Here is a 19,671-nt window from a genome sequence, read left to right as displayed (position 1 = left end):
ATGTAGTGAAAAGGTTAATCCAACCTGATCTATATACATTCATATGTTTAATGTAACTTAAGACCAACAGGACTTTTTTGTTCATTAGTTGCGCTTACATCTTGGGAACTTGACAGGATGATTCTCAAGTTGAATTTGAAGCATAAATGTATGAAAATAGGGAAGCATTATGGAGTGTTTAAGGACCCAGACGGCCTGATGTAATTTCAGACTCTACTGCTTGCTTGCTGGGTATCCTCAGGCAAATTACTACACTGAAGCCTCAGTACCTTCAACCCTAACGTGAAGAGAATGGCAGCGTCTATCCCTAGGATTGATGTAAGGCTCAAATGAGATACTGCGTATGAAGCTTGCTTGGAGCAACACCCAGCACTGCGACAGATTTTGTTACAGTATCTACTGTATGAAATATATTAAAAAGTGTCCTTTCAAGTCAGTGGCCAAAGAAAGGATTATTCATGAAAGGGACAGGGAAAACCGGTTAATCAAACACAATAACGTTGTGAAATCTCCCCCTTACACCACATAACAAAATAAATTTGAGACAGAATGAATAAGTGACTTATAATTGCCAAGCCTATGGACTTTGTCCTAAGGCCCATGAGAAGCCACCACAGGGAAATGACATGACGGATGTGATGTTCCTAAGATCATTCAAGCAATGGCGGCAGAAGGCTTAGAGGGGTTAACCTGGGGACAAGGGACTAATCAATCCAGCCGTGGGAGTCTGAATTCAGGCTGAGGCATATGGATAAAAAGGAGGGGATGGATTCGAAAACTCGAAAATGATTTAGCCTTTTCTGGATCAATGCCTGAAACTGGGCTTATAATCATTTTTGAGTTCCAGTTACTAATGCATAATTTATTCCTTATCATCAGAGAACGTACTCATGTTGCGTGCTACTGAGGCAGTTATATCTACATTGTGAGAAACCGTGACTCAGGGCCCGGAGGAAGATGACTCACTTGAAGCTTGCCCAGTGGTAAGTCCTCATCTCTAAAAACCTGCAGACGACCATGCCCAGCCAGATACCACCACCGTTGCACAGCAGGATGTCCAGGATGACTTGGTCCCACCAGCACTCGGCAAAATTGGGCAGAAGATGCATGAAGAAAAGCTGAGAAACACAAGCGATGATGAAAAAACAAACGTGAAAAAACAAACCTGGGGTACCACGCAGAAAGGTAACTTTCCTTTTAATAGTACATTCTCTTAGCAAAACTTGTTGACGTTTTAGGTTTTCCTGATGTATTAAAAAAAAAAAAACAAGGTCTGTAATCAGATTCTTGTTTATTTTGTGGATGGTTCGCAAATACTGCTAATCCAAACAGCTCCTCTTTTTTTGGACACAGGGCTTTAAAGAAATGATAACCCATCTTGAACAATACTACCAGTAAATTACCTTGGCTAATGACAACATGACATGGACCCAGAAGAGGGAAGAGAGCAAAGTGTTCCTAACTGTCTACAGAGCACTGGCAGAATCCTCAAAATTAGCAGCTTGAGAATTTAAGCTGTGTATTTTAGAAGCGGTCTATAGATATCTGGGAAAAACAGTGAGTAAGGGGTAAATTAGCTTAATAGGAAATCCCACACTAACTGATCTGCAGCGATAACCTTTTATTAAGTGCCTACGATGTACAAGGTGGTGAGATAAAATGGATCAAGGTTCTTGATCTTAAGGGCAGAGGCCAGACGCTTATTCAGAACACAAAATCAGGTATGCTGTGGCAAGCGTTACAATGGTGACATAAATTGGGACACTGAGAGATTCATTTGGATAGACGGCAATGGCGGTAGACTTCTGGAAGGAAGACAGGGTGGAGTGGGGTCATTAAGGACAGGAATGAGTGATTTCAAGAGATGGAGATGAAGGTGAGGACATTCCAGAAAAAGGGCGCAGTGAGATCAAGGGTGGAACAGAAGTCTTTTATGGAAACAGTTTTGTCCAAAACAAAGGACCCGTCGGCTGTATCAAGCAGCATGGGGTGCTGTGGGAAGGCCCGCTTTAAGGAGGTCTGAAATTACAAAGACAACGCCTGACAGTTCTCTGGAAAGGGGCAACCCCATGATTATACACCTCTGAGGTAATATAATAAATGCTACAAGTTAAAACTAGTCATGAAAGCATCGCATAGATTGTAAAAGAATACAAATATTGTACGAGGAGTTTGCCTTCCTGATGTGCCTGCTTCCGAGGAGATACTGAACAGCTGCCGCATGTGACGGCGAGGGGCTGTGTGCCGGCCCCCAGCGGGCCACGTACCACCCGGGACTGCATTCCCAGGTCCAAGCCGTGACATGGAGCATTAACTCACACGGGGCAGAGAGAAACTTCTGCAGAAGCCAACGACAGACTTGCTGAAATAATACTGGGTAGGGGATGTGGAGGACATACGTCCGCCCGAGGAGCCTTTCTGGAAAGTACCGGATTCGGGGGTGAGACAGCCCTGGGAGAGCGGAGTCGCAGACCTGGAAGGAGCCACATTTGTTCACTCCCTGGGGATTCGGGAGCGTCTGCCCGTATGTATGAGGCAGAGCGCTATGTCTGGGACTGGGCAGACATAGGCCCTGTCCTCTTGAGGCGTAACGTTTAGCAGAAAAGAAAACATCTATCAAGTATTTAACTTATGCTGAGTGTTTCAGAGGAGAAGAGCCAGGTGCTCTATTTCCAGGTGTACAAACATGAGCCCAGCCAGTGCAGGGAGCAGGGCAGAGAGGGAGGAACTCAGAGGCAGGCTCCGTGGGAGGAAAGGACACAGCATCTTTGAAGTGAAGAATGCAAAGCTGGCTGGAGCAGAGGGCAGGTGAGAGGGTTCAAGGAGGCTGGGGAGGTGGGCTGGGCCAGTGAACACCTGGCCTCAGAGGCTGGTTCAGAAGCCACCTGGATTTTGTCTTAAGAGCAATGGACCAACAGGGAAGAGTTTTCAGTAGAAGGAGGTGATCGGGCTGAGGGGTGAAAGGTTCACTTTGGCAAAAGATAGTGTGCAGGGAGGAGATGGGAAATTCAGATGAGAGGGGAGAGCGCAGCAGAGGGATAAACTGGAGAGGTGTTGAGAAAAGAGCCACCAGGAAAAGGGAGGCGCAAGAGGCCCAGTGGGCGGGGGGTGGGGGCAGGGGAGGAAGAAAGGGAGGCTGAGGAAGGCCAAGTGCCCTGCACAGGTCTCATGGCGGTGAGGTCCTGAAGATGCCTGCAAGTTAGAGGGAGCCCGTGGTACGAGGGCAGGAGCACAGGCCGCGTTCCCCGTCAAGCACCCCTGGATCCACTCCTGGCTCTGAGCTCTGGTTCCCATTGGTACACTGGGAATACATACTGCCCTTCTGGGTTATGGTGAAGATTCAGGATGATGTATGAGCAGTGCTGGGCACTGTTATGGGTCGAATCGTTCCCCCTCAAAAATCCATACGATGGAAGTCCTAAGCTCCAGGACCTTATAATGTGAGCTTATTTGCAAATGCAGTCACTGCAGATGTAATAGTTGAGAAGGGGTCGTTACTGGAGGAGGTCGGCCCCTAATCCAACATGACTGGTGTCCTTATGAAAAGAATGCCATGTGAACGCATGCAGGGAGAAGGCCACGTGAAGATGGAGGTGGAGACTGTGGTGATCTACAAGCCAAGGAACACCAAAGATGACCAGCAAACCATAGCAGAGGCCTAAGAGAGGCTTGGGACAGGTTCTGAAGGAACCAACCCTGCCCACACCCTGAACTAGGGCTTCTAGCCTCGGGGCCATGAGAGGAACACTAATAGAAGCGAATATCTAACTGGCATGCTTTGCTAAAGGTTAGGGTCAGGACAACGACAGGCATGAAGAAATAACTGTGCACACGGCCAAATTTTGTCCCCGGGAATGCTTAAGAATAACATGATAACTGAACAATAAATGAACTAGTTCCCAAAATATCATTTCGGTAATAGTTTTTCAAGAATATATCTCTTTCATTCATTGAATGAGACAAACTTTTGATGACCGTGATATTTGAGCTACACTGGGAATCCATTTTTAAGTGACACAATGTCCTGGATGGCCTCATAATTCCCAAACACCACAATTCTATTTAACTGGAAACTAGCTAGTGGGTAAACTACCTATTAGCTTCTTAGCAGATGTCCTCATTACCACTCAATTATCTTGCTTAGGATTTTAACTTCATTCTTTAGCTTGATTCCATTTGTTTCTCTTTAAGACTTGTGAGACAGAGCAGGCCTTAAGTTGACAAGGAGTTTCTCTGTTTGTTTGACAAAGGTATAAAATATCCCTTGGGGATTTAAACAGTTTTGTACCACAGGAGCTGCAGAATGGATTACTTGACTCTTAACTGATGGACTATCTTCTTCCTGCATATAAACTGTCCACACTGTAGCATCTAGATAGTAGCCCACACCCCCTTCTTACCTCAGTCAGCTCCCAGGTAATACTGATTGTCCAGCAGAGACCATAACTACGGATCAGCAAGGCCTTCATAGCCCAGCCCCAGAAATGTCCAAAGGCAAATATATCAAAATGGCTGATAATCCTCTCCCAGGTGATAACATGGCAGTTCACAGCATACTCCTGTTTAAAATAATAAGGAAATAATTAGTAATACTCTAGAAATCAACTTGCTTCCAGGATTTGGAAAATAAAAAGAACTGGTATGATCTTGATAATTAATATATGTCCTACCCAATAAAAAGTTTTGGTAACTGAAGTTGCTTGAGGAAAAATGGACAAGTATTAGAGTTTATACACCAGAATTGCTTTGCTCTGAATTGCAAAAGCTTGGTTAAAGTGGGAAGCAAAACCATTTTACAAAGGCTTAACCCGTCTTAAAGAAGTGGTATCGGGACTTCCCTGGTGGCTTAGTGGTTAAGAATCCACCTGCCAATGCAGGGGACACGGGTTCAAGCCTTGGTCCGGGAAGATGCTACATGCCGCGGAGCAACTAAGCCTATGCACCACAACTACTGAGCCTGCATGCCACAACTACTGAGCCCGTGTGCCTAGAGCCCGCGCTCCGCAACAAGAGAAGCCACTGCAACAAAGAGTAGCCCCCACTTGCCGCAACTAGAGAAAGCCCGTATGCAGCAACGAAGACCCAACGCAGCCAAAAATTAAAAAAAAAAAGATAAACAAATAAATAAATTTATTTAAAAAAAAAAGTAGTGGTATCATATAGCCCATGTCACTTGCTCATAGGGCAACTGTGTTAAAGCCATGAACAAAAACATAAATAGAATCCCAACAAATAAAGAATAACTAGAAACCCAATAGGTTCAGAAATTTTAAAACGCATCTCTAAATACCATGGAGTAAAAAAGAAATCATAACAGGAATTTAAAATATATTCAGTATTAAATGACAATGAAAACATTACACATCGAAATGATGAGATGCAGTTAAGCAGAAGTTAGAGGAAAATACAAAGCCTTAAACGTTTTTATTAGGAAAGAAGGAAAGCTGAAACATCCAACTTCAGAAATTAGAAGAAAACAGAATTACTCTTCCACCCAAAACTGTAGCAAATATTACATAATTTAAATATTAAAACATTATAAAGCTTTGAAGAATTTAGGTTCCACTTCTAACCTTTTCATTTTTAATATATTTTAAAGTAATTTTAGATCAACTTCCTTATACTCCTGTGTTTATTATGAAGTAGTTATCACATGACAACATTTCTCAGGAAGCTCTACATTTCACATTCTTTTTTCCCCAAATTAATCTGATAGGAAGGAGTTAAGATTTCAGCCAGCTGACGGAATACCTATAAAGTATAATATTTTCAAATTTTAGAAGCAATACTTTCTGAGGGAGCCAAAAGAGCACCATGGTGCTCCTCTGTCTCTTCTGAAACCTACCGCATCAGACTTCTGAAGCCTTTCTCAGACCTAATCCATTTTAATTTGCAAAGCTCAAAGGACATTTTTAAAAATTGTATTTTTTTGAGAAACATTCTGATGTGGTATTATGATGTGTAAGTGGGAAATCTAGAGAAAAGAGGAAAAAAATCAATAGGGGTGAGTCAAGATAAGGCTTAAAAAGACCAAACTGCACTGCAATGAGATGAAAGTTCTCCTTCCAGGCTCTGGAGCACATGCCTGTTCCACGAATCACAGATGGACAGAGAGACCCTTGGGCTAAAGCAGTAACAGGTTAGGTTAAGGACAGCTTAAAGGTTAAGGAGAGCTTAAGGCTCAGTCAACCCCAAATTCCTCACCCACCCTATCCTCTTATTTACTCCAGAGTGGGCTGCTTAGGGTTAGATAAGACAGGGCTAAGTTCTGTTTTCAGAAATCTGTTCTTAAGGGAATCATAGGTTGAAGACCACTTTGGAGGCCTTTCTACTGCCCTCTAAGAGAATATTTATGTGTTCAACAAATGTAAAGGCACTTTGAAACCCATAAAGAGCCAGGTGTGTCTACTGGCATATAATTATTATGAACAAATCTGCCAATAATCACATCTGGAAGATCCCGAGATCCTGGTGCTGGGAGGGATGCAGGGCACCGTGGTCTAATGCAGACGGGGAGCAGCACACGCAGGCACGAACCCCTGGAAGCGGGAGGACAAGGCATGAAATGAGGACACAGAGGTGGGGAAGCCAAGTCTGGGGAGGTGGAAGTAAGCAGTAGGTAAGGACAGATTCTGCCCACCTCCCAACTGGTGGATCGCTCACCTGGGTGGCTCCACCCTCTCCCTTGCTTGCCCGACACTTAACCAAACACCAAGTCCTATTCATTTTACCTCCCCAAGTGTTTTTTCCTCCGTCTATCTCACCACCACCGTTATTTCTTGCTTAGATGCCTGCAGTAGCTTTCTAAAACTATGAAATGTATACATGATGCTCTGATAAGCACCTGACTACCCAGCTCCAGCTGAAGACTGCAGATTTTAACTCATCTCTCTGTAATCGATTCTCTACATACAAAATGATTTTGCAGATCACAAATCAGACCATTTTGGGCGTGTGTGTGTTTGGGGTGGGTAGGGGTGTCTGGGAAGACAGCCTTCCCAGTGTGGAAGGATCTCTGGGCCTCCTGCCCTGCTCTCTCGCTCCTTCCTCCCTGGGGAAGGTGGTGACCTTGAGAACACATGTATTCCACCCTCTTTAGGGTCCTCTCTTTGGAAATTATTTGCCCACAGACAGCACAGGTTCCCATCTGCTCTTTCAACCTTGGAGGAAGTTTTGTGAGTCAGGCTCTGTCTTGTGGGAAGAAGCCCGTGGTTGTCCAATGGGACAGGGGAGCAGAGGCCTAATTCGGGGCGGGGAATTAGCACTAGTGGCCCAGGTCTAAAGCCATCTGCTTCACTGAGCTTCAACCAGGAAGAAATCAGCTGATCCTGTGCACCTTTCTTCCCCAGTTTCAACACTGGACTGGAGATGGGCGTAATGTTTACTGACCCGTTAAAGCACCAATGGAGATCGTGTACCTCCTCTGCTTATAAACCTTCAGGGTCTTTTATTACATTCACAGTGTAATCCTAACTCCTCACCAATGTCTCCCCAGCCTCAGGAACTGCCCTCCTCTGCCTCTAATTCCTCCTCTCCTTCACTCTTGACTGATCCCAGCTCCCAAGTTGGGGCTTCCATGCAGGCTGTTTCTTCTTCCTGAATAATGGCCTCGGCCCCCTACTCGCACTTTGCTTGCCTAATTCCCACTCATGTTTTAGTTGTCAATTTAGACATCAGCTCTTACAGAGGCATTCCCTGACCTCCCAGACTAGATTGGGGTTCTTTTATAAGTTCTAACAGCACCCATATCTTTTTCTTTATCGCACTGCACTGTATACTGAAATCATTATGCTTTCATTTTTATTTTTTTTAGCTGTTTTAATTTTTTTATTGGACAATAGTTGCTTTACGATGTTGTTAGTTTCTGCTGTACAGTGAAGTAAATCAGCCATATGTATACATATATCCCCTCTTTCTTTTTTTTTTTTTTGCGGTATGTGGGCCTCTCACTGTTGTGGCCTCTCCCGTTGCGGAGCACAGGCTCCGGACGCGCAGGCCCAGCTGCCATGGCTCACGGGCCCAGCCGCTCTGTGGCATGTGGGATCTTCCCGGACCGGGGCACGAACCCGTGTCCCCTGCATCAGCAGGCGGACTCTCAACCACTGCGCCACCAGGGAAGCTCTCCCCTCCTTCTTGACCTCACTCTCCCAACCCGATCCCACCCATCCAGGTGGTCACAGAGCACCGAGCTGGGCTCCCTGTGCTACACAGCAGCTTCCCACTAGCTATCAATTTTCCAAATGGTAGTGTGTATGTGTCAATCCTAATCTCCCAATTCATCCCACCACCTACTGCCTCAGGCCCCCTGTGTCCACACATCTATTTTCTACATCTGCATCTCTATTCCTGCCCTGCAAATAGGTCATTTGTACCATTTTTCTAGATTCCACATATATGCGTTAATATATGATATTTATTTTTTTCCTTCTGACTTTCTTCACTCTGTATGACAGACTCTAAAAATCACATCTCTAAAAATGACCCAATTTCATTCCTTTCTATGGCTGAGTAATATTCCATATATAGGCACCACATCTTCTTTATCCATTCCCCTGCCATTGGACATTTAGGTTGCTTCCATGTCCTGGCTATTGTAGATAGTGCTGCAATGAACACTGGGGTGCATGTGTCCTTTTGAATTATGGTTTTCTCAGGGTATATGCCCAGTAGTGGGATTGCTGGGTCATATGGTAGCTCTATTTTTAGTTTTTTAAGGAGCCTCCATACTGTTCTCCACAGTGGCTGCATCACTTGCATCCTTGGGATAAACCCCACTTGATCCTGGTGTATGATCCTTTTAATGTGTTGTTGGATTCTGTTTGCTAGTATTTTGTTGAGGATTTTTGCATCGATGTTCATCAGTGATATTGGCCTGTAGTTTTCTTTTTTTGTGATATCTTTGTCTGGTTTTGGTATCAGGGTGATGGTGGCCTCGTAGAATGAGTTTGGGAGTGTTTCTCCCTCTGCAACTTTTTGGAAGAGTTTGAGAAGGTGTTAGCTCTTCTCTAAATGTTTGATAGAATTTGCCTGTGAAGCCATCTGGCCCTGGATGTTTGTTTGTTGGAAGATTTTTAAACATAGTTTCAATTTCATTACTTGGGATTCATCTGTTTATATTTTCTATTTCTTCCTGGTTCAGTTTTGGAAGGTTATAACCTTTCTAAGAATTTGTCCATTTCTTCCAGGTTGTCCATTTGATTGGCATACAGTTGCCTGTAGTAGTCTCTTATGATCTTTTGTATTTCTGTGGTGTCGGTTGTAATTTCTTCTTTTTCATTTCTAATTTTACTGATTGGAGTCCTTTCCCTTCTTTTATTGATGAGTCTGGCTAAAGTTTTATCAATTTTGTTTATCTTCTCAAAGAACCAACTTTTAGTTTTATTGATCTTTGCTATTGTTTTCTATTTCATTTATTTCTGCTCTGATATTTATGATTTCTTTCCTTCTACTAACTTTGGTTTTTTTTTTTTTTATCTTTTTCTCTAGTTGCTTCAGGTGTAAAGTTAGATTGAGGTTTTTCTTGTTTCTTGAGGTGAGACTAAATTGCTATAAACTTCCCTCTTAGAAGTGCTTTTCCTGTGTCCCATAGGTTTTGGGTCATCATGTTTTCACTGTCATTTGTTTCTAGGTGTTTTTTTAAATTTCCTCTTTGATTTCTTCAGTGATCTCTTGGTTATTTAGTAGCATATTGTTAAGCCTCCATGTGTTTGTGTTTTTTACAGTTTTTTTTGCTGTAACTGATATCTAGTCTCACAGTATCATGGTCGGAAAAGATGCTTGACACAATTTCGATTTTCTTAAACTTACCAAGGCTTGATTTGTAATCCAAGATGTGATATATCCTGGAGAATGTTCCATGTGCACTTGAGAAGAAAGTGTATTCTGCTGCTTTCAGGTGGAATGCCCTGTAAATATCAACTAAGTCTATCTGGTCTATTGCATAATTTAAAGCTTGTATTTCCTTGTTTATTTTCTGTCTGGATAATCTGTCCATTGGTGTAAGTGAGGTGTTAAAGTCCCCCACTGTTATTGTGTTAGTGTCGATTTCCTCTTTTATAGCTGTTAGCAGTTGCCTTATGTATTGAGGTGTTCCTATGTTGGGTGCATATATATTTATAATTGTTATATCTTCTTCTTGGATTGATCCTTTGATCATTATGTAGTGTCCTTCCTTGTCTCTTGTAACATTCTTTATTTTAAAGTCTATTTTATGTGATATGAGTATTGCTATTCCAGCTTTCTTTTGATTTCCATTTGCATGGAATATCTTTTTCCATCCCCTCACTTTCAGGCTCTATGTGTCCCTAGGTCTGAAGTGGGTCTCTTGTAGACAGCATATAGATGGGTCTTGTTTTTGTATCCATTCAGCAAGGCTGTGTCTTTTGGTTGCAGCATTTAATCCATTCACGTTTAAGGTAATTATTGATATGTACGTTCCTATGACCATTTTCTTAATTGTTTTGGGTTTGTTTTTGTAGGTCCTTTTCTTCTCTTGTGTTTCCCACTTAGAGAAGTTCCTTTAGCATTTGCTGTAGAGCTGGTTTGGTGGTGCTGAATTCTCTTAGCTTTTGCTTGTCTGTAAAGCTTTTGATTTCTCTGTTGAATCTGAATGAGATCCTTGCTGGGTAGAGTAATCTTGGTTATAGGTTTTTCCCTTTCATCACTTTAAGTATATCCTGCCACTCCCTCTGGCCTGCAGAATTTCTGCTCAAAAGTCAGCTGATAACCTTCTGGGGATTTCCTTGTATGTTATGTGTTGATTTCCCTTGCTGTTTTTAATGTTTTTTCTTTGAATTTAAATTTTGTTAGTTTGATTAATATGTGTCACAGCTATGTTTCTCCTTGGGTTTATCCTATATGGGACTCTCTGTGCTTCCTGGACTTGGGTGGCTATTTCCTTCCCCATGTCAGGGAAGTTTTCGATTATAATCTCTTCAAATATTTTCTCAAACCCTTTCTCTTTCTTTTCTTCTTCTGGGGTCCCTGTAATTCAAATGTTGGAGCATTTAACATTGTTCCAGATGTCTCTGAGATTGTCCTCATTTCTTTTCATTCTTTTTTCTTTCTTCTGCTCCTCCAGTTATTTCCACCATTCCATCTTCAGGCTCACTTATTTGCTCCAGATTTGCTATATTTTCTGCCTTAGTTATTCTGCTATTGATTCCTTCCAGTGTATTTTTCATTTCAGTTATTGTGTTGTTCATCACTTTTTGTTTGTTCTTTAGTTCTTCTAGGTCCTTGTTAAACATTTCTTGTATTTTCTCGATCTGTGCCTCCATTCTCTTTCCGAGATTTGGGATCATCTTTACTATCATTACTCTGAATTCTTTTTCAGGTAGGTCGCCTATTTCCTCTTCATTTATTTGGTCTTGTAGGTTTTTACCTTGCTCCTTCTTCTGTAACATATATTTTTGTTGTCTCATGTTTTTTGATGGGTGGGGCTGCATCCTGTCTTGCTGGTTGTTTGGCCTGAGGCATCCAGCTCTGGAGTTTGCAGGCAGTTGGGTGGAGCCGGGTTTTGGTGCCATGATGAGGACCTCCAGGAGAGCTCACACCGAGTAATATTCTCTGGGCCTGAAGTTCTCTGTTAGTCCAGGGGTTTGGACTCAGTGCTTCTCTCACAGGAGCTCAGGCCCGACCCCCCCACAAGCCACACAGTGCCACAACAAAAACAAGAAATGGGCAACAAACAAAAAGGAGCAGAACAATAACAAAGAATAAAAAATAAAATAAAGTTACAAAAATAAAACATATATTAGAAAAAATAAAAATACGAATGAAACAAGAACAAAACAGGACCACAACAGAAAAAAAAAAAAAAGGCCAGAAGAGGCTCTGGGGGGCAGGGCTTAGGCTCAGGACCTCTGCGGCCAGAGGCGACCCTGGAGGGCAGAGTTTCAGGCCCGGGGCCAAGCAGGCAGGGGAGCCGCTGGCTGCGTTCCCCTCCGATCCCCCAACCCCCCGAAGGTCTCTCCCTGTCCGCGCTGATTCCCTCGCCGTGAGTGGGCCCTTCGAGCGTGGGAACCCCTCCCCTCCCCCACATTGTGCTTTCTTGATTCTAGGACACATCTTTTTCACATTTAGCATTCTGAGAATTGGGTGGATGTTTCAACATATTACAATGTTTGGTGCACATATAATATAAGGTTTCCCTCTTCCCCTTCCCAAAGTCATACTTGTAATTGATGGCGCATCTTACAATTGATGCTGACCTCCTGACCCTACGATCAAGCTTAACGTTATAAAAGAGAGACACCTAGACACCGTGTGGCTCTTAGTGTGATACACAGCACCATATATGAGCAGCCCTGCCACGGAAACTGGACTGGAATCTGGACCCCATCCAGCCTCTACATCTAACTTCCGTTTATAGAAAATACAGGGGGACAGAGAGATACGTTAATGACACCCTGGAAATGCAAGCTACAAAATCCAGACTCGAGAAGCTCCATAAAATAAACAATGTGGCTTCTTTGACAAACAAACCTCGATGCTGAAAAACGGTATGGAGGGACTGCAGATTAAGAGCTGCAACAAAGGCAATATGGGGACCTTGTCTGGATCCTAATTTGTACAAATCAACTGTAAAAAAAAACTTTACGAGGTGACTGGGGAAATGTGAACACTGCATACTGTTACCTTGAAGCGACTGAAAACGGCATTGTGGTTATGTTTAAAAAAGTCCATATAGATGGATATAATGTCTGATAACAATGCAAGATATGTGTGTGTTGGCAGCGGGGGGAGGGTGGAATGAAAGAAGATTGGGCCTGTGTTGATAAAATTTTAAAAAATTATTGGAGTTGTCTTAGACAACTCTCTTAGAAAAAGAGCCAATGATAATTTGTTTAATTTGCCTTCTTGTAGAGTCTAAGCTCCAAGGGGAGAGGGAGCGATTGGGCCTACCCTGTTCCCCACTACCACCAGCACAGTGTCTAGCATGTAGAAAAAGTTCAGTCATTATTTACTAAACGGAAGACTGCTGCTCCAGACCACCCAATCTCCAATTCAGATGTGCTCACAAAGCTTCTCTGAAGCTTAGAACACACTTTTTTTTTTTTTTTTTTGCGGTACGTGGGCCTCTCACCGTCGGGGCCTCTCCTGCTGCGGAGCACAGGCTCCAGACGCGCAGGCTCAGCGGCCATGGCTCACAGGCCCAGCCGCTCCGCAGCATGTGGGATCTTCCCGGACCGGGGCATGAACCCGTGTCCCCTGCATCAGCAGGTGGACTCTCAACCACTGTGCCACCAGGGAAGCCCATATTTTTGAATAGAATAAATATTTAGGAACATAGCAAAGTTTCCAATTATAGAAAAGACTGCCTCTAACAGGATTTCAATGACTGCCTTCCCCAACTCCAAGTTATAATGTTAATTTTAAGGGAAAAGGGAGTCTGAATTTCAATGTGCGATACCAGGCACGGACTAGAGCCTGGTATCAGGATTAGAAATAGGTGGCAGCTGAAGGAATGGGGAAGGCAGAGGGCTCCTGCAGCCAGGCAACTAAAGGCTTCTGTCTTGCATAAAGGCGCTCTCCTTACCACAGGTTCTAACAAGGGAATGCGTTTCTCTAGAGCCATCAATGAACAGATCCTTAGAACTGTAAAAGATTCCTTTAAGGAAGTAAAAAGTGATAAGGGATTGGAGACGAAGACTGAGGCTGGTCTACCACCACCTGGAACTGCAGAAGTTGAAAACAGCTTCGGGTTTTGTTTGGCAAGAAAGAATTAGCCAATCCCTGAAAACTAGTTTTAAATGCCGGTTTCAGCTCTTTGGGGGCTGTGATTGTGACAATCGGATGTCCCTGTGATGTCAAATTCCTAAGGAAGGTAGATGTCAAAGTATTATTAGATTCAACCTCCCCCCACTGACTGTGAGAACAAGACTGAGAGACACAACAGCAAATCCACCTGAAGTTAGTTTACTTCATAATATGTCCAATTTTGCTTAAAGACCCGGGAAACTTGCGGGGAGAAATATAATCCGGGATAGCCTTCTCCCAATCTCCATATTGTAAGATGCCTGTGAGTGTCAAACACTTGTTATTGTAATAACTATATGCTTGAGGCACCAGCCTGAGGGGAAATGTAGGTTTGGGACCCAGAGGGATCTTATATTAAGCTTCTATTTCCTCCTTGGTAAGATGGAGGCATTAACATATAGACTGTAATATAAAGCACCCAGCACACTACCTGGCAGAGCAGACAGTCCACAATCAGCAACTGCTGTCAGCCTCACTGTAACTGTCATCATCAGCATCATTAGAAGCTGTACATCACCCTGTACCGTTCTCTTTCTCAGAGGAAGAAACTCCAAGACAGACTTTTCTCCTTGACACTTTTAAATAATTTTTGGCATTCCTATTTTTGTCTTTAGCTTGTCCTTTATAAAAGATAAAGATAAAATCTGGAAACACCATTCCAAGAAGGGTTTGACCAACCTCAACTATGCTGGAATGATCACTTCTTGGACCGTTTATTAAGTCCCACTGTATTGCTTTTTTGTTTGTTAAACAAGGACCCATCTACGGTCCAAATGCCTGTTCTCCTTTTCTGATCATCACTAGGTGTTTCTTCAATCTGTACTAAATGTTAGGCACTTTAAAAAGTAAAAAAGGAAAGGAACTGTATTACAGTATAAAATAGTCTCTTCACTAGAAGTCAAAGTACAGAGTAGTTTTAGCCAAGAAAGAAAGTATTTATTGTCATTTAATAGAAATAATGAATGAAATGGCCTCCGTCATTACGAATGGCACCTTCATGGCAAGCAGGTGGGAAGAATCACAGCATCAGGGCTGGGGTCAGGGAGCAGAGGGGTCAAGGGTGACACTGACACAGCAGGTGCAGCTGCCGTCAGAGGACCTGGTGTGTGCGAGGCATCGCGTTAGGCCTTCGTTTAGCTCACAATAAACTTCCAAGATAAGTATTATTTCACTTTACAAAAGAGGGAATAGGCTATAAGTTCGTAGCCCAAGGTCCTACAGCTTACAAGTGTCAGAGGCTCAATTCCCACCCACAGCTGCCGGATGATAATATTCACATCTTCCTACCACCCCCTTTGGGCCAAGAGAGGATTCATTTCCCTGGACTGTACCATTCATGGAACCACGCACGGCACCAACCTGCCCAGAGACCTGGTGTTTAGATACCTACGTAGGAAATATGGAGAAGGACCAATTTAAAATGTGAAGTCAATTACCTGCTATACCCAAGAGTCAACCAGTTTCTCTAAGACACAGCAGACAAGTACGTACCATGATATCTGCTTCCCTTGTGGCGTATCGAAGGTTCGGATCTAGCCAGTACATCAGGGATTTAACCTGCTCAAAGTTCAGGAAGAGCAGGAACACCAGGAACAGGAAGTAGAGCACGCTGAGCCCTGAGGGAAACAGAAACATCCTCAAGTCGGGGAGAGAGCCGGTGTCAGACACACAACACACACCGGGTTCAAATTGCTCATGGCCCAAAGCGCACACTGGTGCTGTAACATGGGCTGTGGAGACCCCTGTGACAAGCTGCTGGTCTTTCCTTTTTTTTTTTTTTTTTTTGCGGTACGCGGGCCTCTCACCGCTGTGGCCTCTCCCGTTGCAGAGCACAGGCTCCCGATGCGCAGGCTCAGCGGCCATGGCTCACGGGCCCAGCCGCTCCGTGGCATGTGGGATCTTCCCGGACCGGGGCACGAACCCGCGTCCCCTGCAGGCGGACTCTCAACCACTGCGCCACCAGGGAAGCCCTGGTCTTTCCTTTGATGAGAGTCTGACATATGGTCCTAGTTCAGACCGAGAGGAGTGAGTAACCCTCTCTGAGAAGAGGATGCCGACGCTCTCATCAGCATCAGGAGTGGCAGACCATGGGCGAGAGCGTGGAGGAGTAGGCGTGGCCTTCAGGCAGGCAGAGGCGAGCAGGCAGGTCCCTGCAATGAGGTCTAGGAGCCAGCACGTGGCTGGGTGCTGGCAAAGAGGGGCCCACGGAGCAAGGCGGCTATGAAGCGACGGTCAGGGCTCGGGGCCACGGCGAAGACTGCAGGCTTGATCTTAAGTCAAAGAAGGAGCACCTGGGCTTCCCTGGTGGCGCAGTGGTTGAGAGTCCGCCTGCCGATGCAGGGGACACGGGTTCGTGCCCCAGTCCGGGAAGATCCCACATGCTGCGGAGCGGCTGGGCCCGTGAGCCATGGCTGCTGAGCCTGTGCGTCCGGAGCCTGTGTTCCTCAATGGGAGAGGGCACAACAGTGAGAGGCCCGCGTACCGCAAAAAAAAAAAGGAAAGAAGGAGCACCTGATGGGTTTCAAATGGGGAAATAAGATGATGTAGGTAACATTTCAGGAAGTGGACTCTGGTCACTGGGTGGCGAGTAGACCGGAGATGGGCGAAGCCAGGCAGACAGGCCAGTTTGGGGTAGGGACAGACAGGTGTGGAGGCAAGAGGTGGCCCAGGGTCACTCATCCCCATCTTACACCCCAGCTCAGTCCCTGGGGGCATCACATCACTGTCACATCATGTCGTAATTGGTATCCTAATAATCACCCCATATCATTTAGAAAAGACAGTTAATAATCTACTTTAAGAAGGCAAAAGCCAAAAAAAAAAAAAAAAGAAGGCAAAAGCCTGTAAAGACATTTTAGAAAGACTTGAGAACCAACCACCAGTGGTTTTGTCACTTCTTTTCCTGCTAGAATGAAAATGCGTATGTAGGACATCTAGACGCTGTGATACAAATGACCTTGGACCACAGTACCCCATCCAAAGTGGGCTGGCACCATTCCCAGGGAGCTGCTCCAGAGGAGAGAATGTCCGTGGCTGAAATTCTCCATAGCGGCTATAGCACAGGCCTTCAGAAGGGGCCTCTCCCGGTCCTCGGGGAGCTCGGGGGGCCTGAGAGTAGCACGGCTGACTCAGTCATGCATCCCGGGGCCCAGGGCTCAAGCTTATATGATTACCTTCTTATATATTATGTACCAGCTACTGTTACAGATTTTCACTTCAAACACCCCCCACTACACCCTTTTGAAATAATTATTTTAAGACAGAAAGAAGGTGTTTGTGGAGCAGAAGGCTCTTAACCTAGAGTTCACAGTTGGTCTTCAACATCGCTGAAGCCCCGGATATAATACACAGAACTCTGTGTGTGTGTGTGTGTGTGTGTGTGTGTGTGTGTGTGTGAGAGAGAGCATGTGTGTACTGCGAAAGGGTCTATAGTTCTCATCAGGTTATCCAAGTGTTCCATGATCCCAGGGAAGAAATAAAACTGCTCATTACTCATGATGGACCATTTGAAATCTGAAAAACTCAGGTGCAGCCAACTAGCTAAAAAGGACATAACTTCAAGCAGCAATATTAAGTTCATGAGCTATAAGTATAACGCACCCAGGACTATCTTTTAAGAAATGTAAATGAATCATGCACTTCTCTGCAAAAAAAAAAAAAAAAAAGAAATCCTCCCATGACTTCTTCCTGCCCTTCCCAAGCTGTGTGGGGTCCCATCTGTGCCCAACTCTGCCTCTCTCACTACTCCCAGGCCTGCTACCCTCCGGCCACACTGACTGGGGACACACACTTCTAGCTGGGGACCACTGTGACAGTCTTGCCTTAGCCTGGCCTTCCTCCCCGCATCTTTGCCTGGATCCTTCTTTACAGGCAGGTTTCTGCTTAAGCACACTTCCTTCAAGCCACCCCTCACCTGAAAGTGAAAGCGGCTACTTAGTCACTATTGCCTCTTGTGGTTTTAATAAACTTCCTAGCGCTCCGTGACATCAGCTATTTTCTGATTACTGATTTGTTTCACAGTGTGTTTGCTATAGCTGCCCTCCCTGCCGGGGGCCCCTCCACCTGCAGCCTCCGGGCCAGAGCAGCCGCCCACGCAGAAGGACTTGGTGAACACCTGCTGAGCGAACGACCAAGATTCATTACTAAATTCAAAGAGATTTGCCTATAATCTCTGAAGGGTGAAAAATAAACAAACTTGAGCCAAATGTACATTTTTCGGTCCTTTTGCATAAGATTGAATTTTCTGAATCTTGTATAACTTATTTGACGATTATTTAGGTAAGATGAAGCCAATATCTGAAGTTCTGAAGATATGCTTTAAATCCACTCAGGTGGTTTTACTTTTTGGACTAGAAATCAAGTAACCATAAGAGATCCAACATTTATATGAGATGCTTATCACTAAACCTTAGTTCAAATCAGGGCTCTTTGCTAAGACTTCTCTTTTTCTAAGCTCTTTCCCATTCACAACACTGGGGAGTTTGCTGGGGTTTCAGTCCCTCCTGGATGCTGATGAGACAAACGTGCTCATACGATGCACGTGAGCTTGCACCAGCGAATAGCAACGTCAGGAAGAACAAGCCACATTCCCTCGTGTCAAATCCTGTGCATTAACAGACAACAGCATGGGGGCGGGGTGGTGACAGGGGTAGGGGTGGGGGCTTGAAACAGTTCACGTGTATGAGAATTTCAGCTGTCACCAGCACTTTTTTGTGGCAGAGCATTTTAATAAAAAAATTGATATCAGGAACACCAAAAAGTAAAAAGTTATTAAGTTTTACAGTAGAGTGGTAAGGAAAACTGCTATAATATACAGAAAAATATTTGCTTCAAGTAGAATGGATTTTTAAACCGACTAATGGGTAACTCACCGAAAACCATTCGCCACAAGGCCGGATGAGGTCGAGTAAACGGACCTGCAGAGATAACATTACAAGGTCAGACAGACTGCTTTCAAACCAAGACTAAAACAAAGACAGTGATGCTGATCTCCACAGAGATAAAGGGTTAAAAAAAGCTCTCCACTGTTAAATTTTTTTTTCTACATAAATACTCTGGGGTCAAAGTCTAAGTTGAAATGCTTTATCCACATTGTAACAGCCATTCCCCACAATTGTAACAGGCATCAATCTCAACAGAGGCTTTTTTTTTTTTTTTAAGCTTAACTCAGATCATAATTTCCCGTGGACACAATGTTATAACAGCGAGTAGGTCACCAGGCCAGCCTTTAACTGTATGTAATACTTACTGGACATTAACAAGAAACCTCACAGTCCCCCAGGAGCTACTGGATCGTGTGTGTGTGTGTGTGTGTGTGTGTGTGTGTGTGTGTGTGTGTGTGTGTGAGAGAGAGAGAGAGAGAGAGAGAGAGAAAAAGAGAGAGAGAGAGAGAGAGAAAGAGAGCGGACACTGAGGGGCTCTGACAGTAAAAGAGAGAAATACCGTGCCTGCCTGGAAAACAAGTGCAATGGGGAGTGACACTGAAAGCAAACTCTAGGAGCAGTGGAACACGCTGATGCAGGAGCTTTTGATCATGTCCTGTGGTAACAAAATACCTTTGACTAGCCCAGATACACAGATGCAGATTCCACGGGAGGGAAACCAAAGTTTCACGGGGTGAAATTTACTCTTACTACAAGTGATACAACAATACTCTGTCTTCTATCTTATTTCATTAAAAAAAAATAATAGAAGACGAACGCAAGTAAGCTGGGCCTTGATCTGTTAAACTGATTTACCACCAACTGAAGGGTTACAGCTCGCAAATATTGACCATTGTCCTGGAGGGCACCTGACCTATTTGGGGCTGCCCGCGCCTTCCTGCACTTGGAGGATTTCTAGCATTGTGATCCCATATCTCCAGAAGAGATGTCAGAGCTGGCTGCCCAGCTTCCTTATAAGCGGGTCCTG

At 44.3% G+C, this 19,671-nt stretch overlaps 1 protein-coding gene across 3 annotated transcripts in view; it reads right to left on the bottom strand.

The window, feature by feature from the left end:
• PTDSS1 (phosphatidylserine synthase 1) overlaps positions 1-19,671 on the bottom strand; it is a 64,868-nt gene that overhangs the window by 22,492 nt on the left and 22,705 nt on the right. For 2 of the 3 annotated variants that reach the window (XM_060127791.1, XM_060127792.1), the window contains exons 4-7: positions 18,633-18,680; positions 15,253-15,377; positions 4,401-4,559; positions 967-1,118 (exon numbers count right to left, since the gene is read on the bottom strand). In XM_060127791.1, the coding sequence (XP_059983774.1) occupies positions 967-1,118; positions 4,401-4,559; positions 15,253-15,377; positions 18,633-18,680 (484 nt within the window). The remainder of the gene's footprint in view (positions 1-966; positions 1,119-4,400; positions 4,560-15,252; positions 15,378-18,632; positions 18,681-19,671) is intronic. The other variant, XM_060127793.1, reaches the window with a different exon arrangement.

This window comes from Lagenorhynchus albirostris, chromosome 17 (genome assembly GCF_949774975.1).
Source record: "Lagenorhynchus albirostris chromosome 17, mLagAlb1.1, whole genome shotgun sequence".
Lineage (NCBI taxonomy): Eukaryota > Metazoa > Chordata > Mammalia > Artiodactyla > Delphinidae > Lagenorhynchus > Lagenorhynchus albirostris.
Note: the sequence above shows the minus strand (reverse complement) of the source record. Positions and strands in the feature narration are given on the sequence as shown.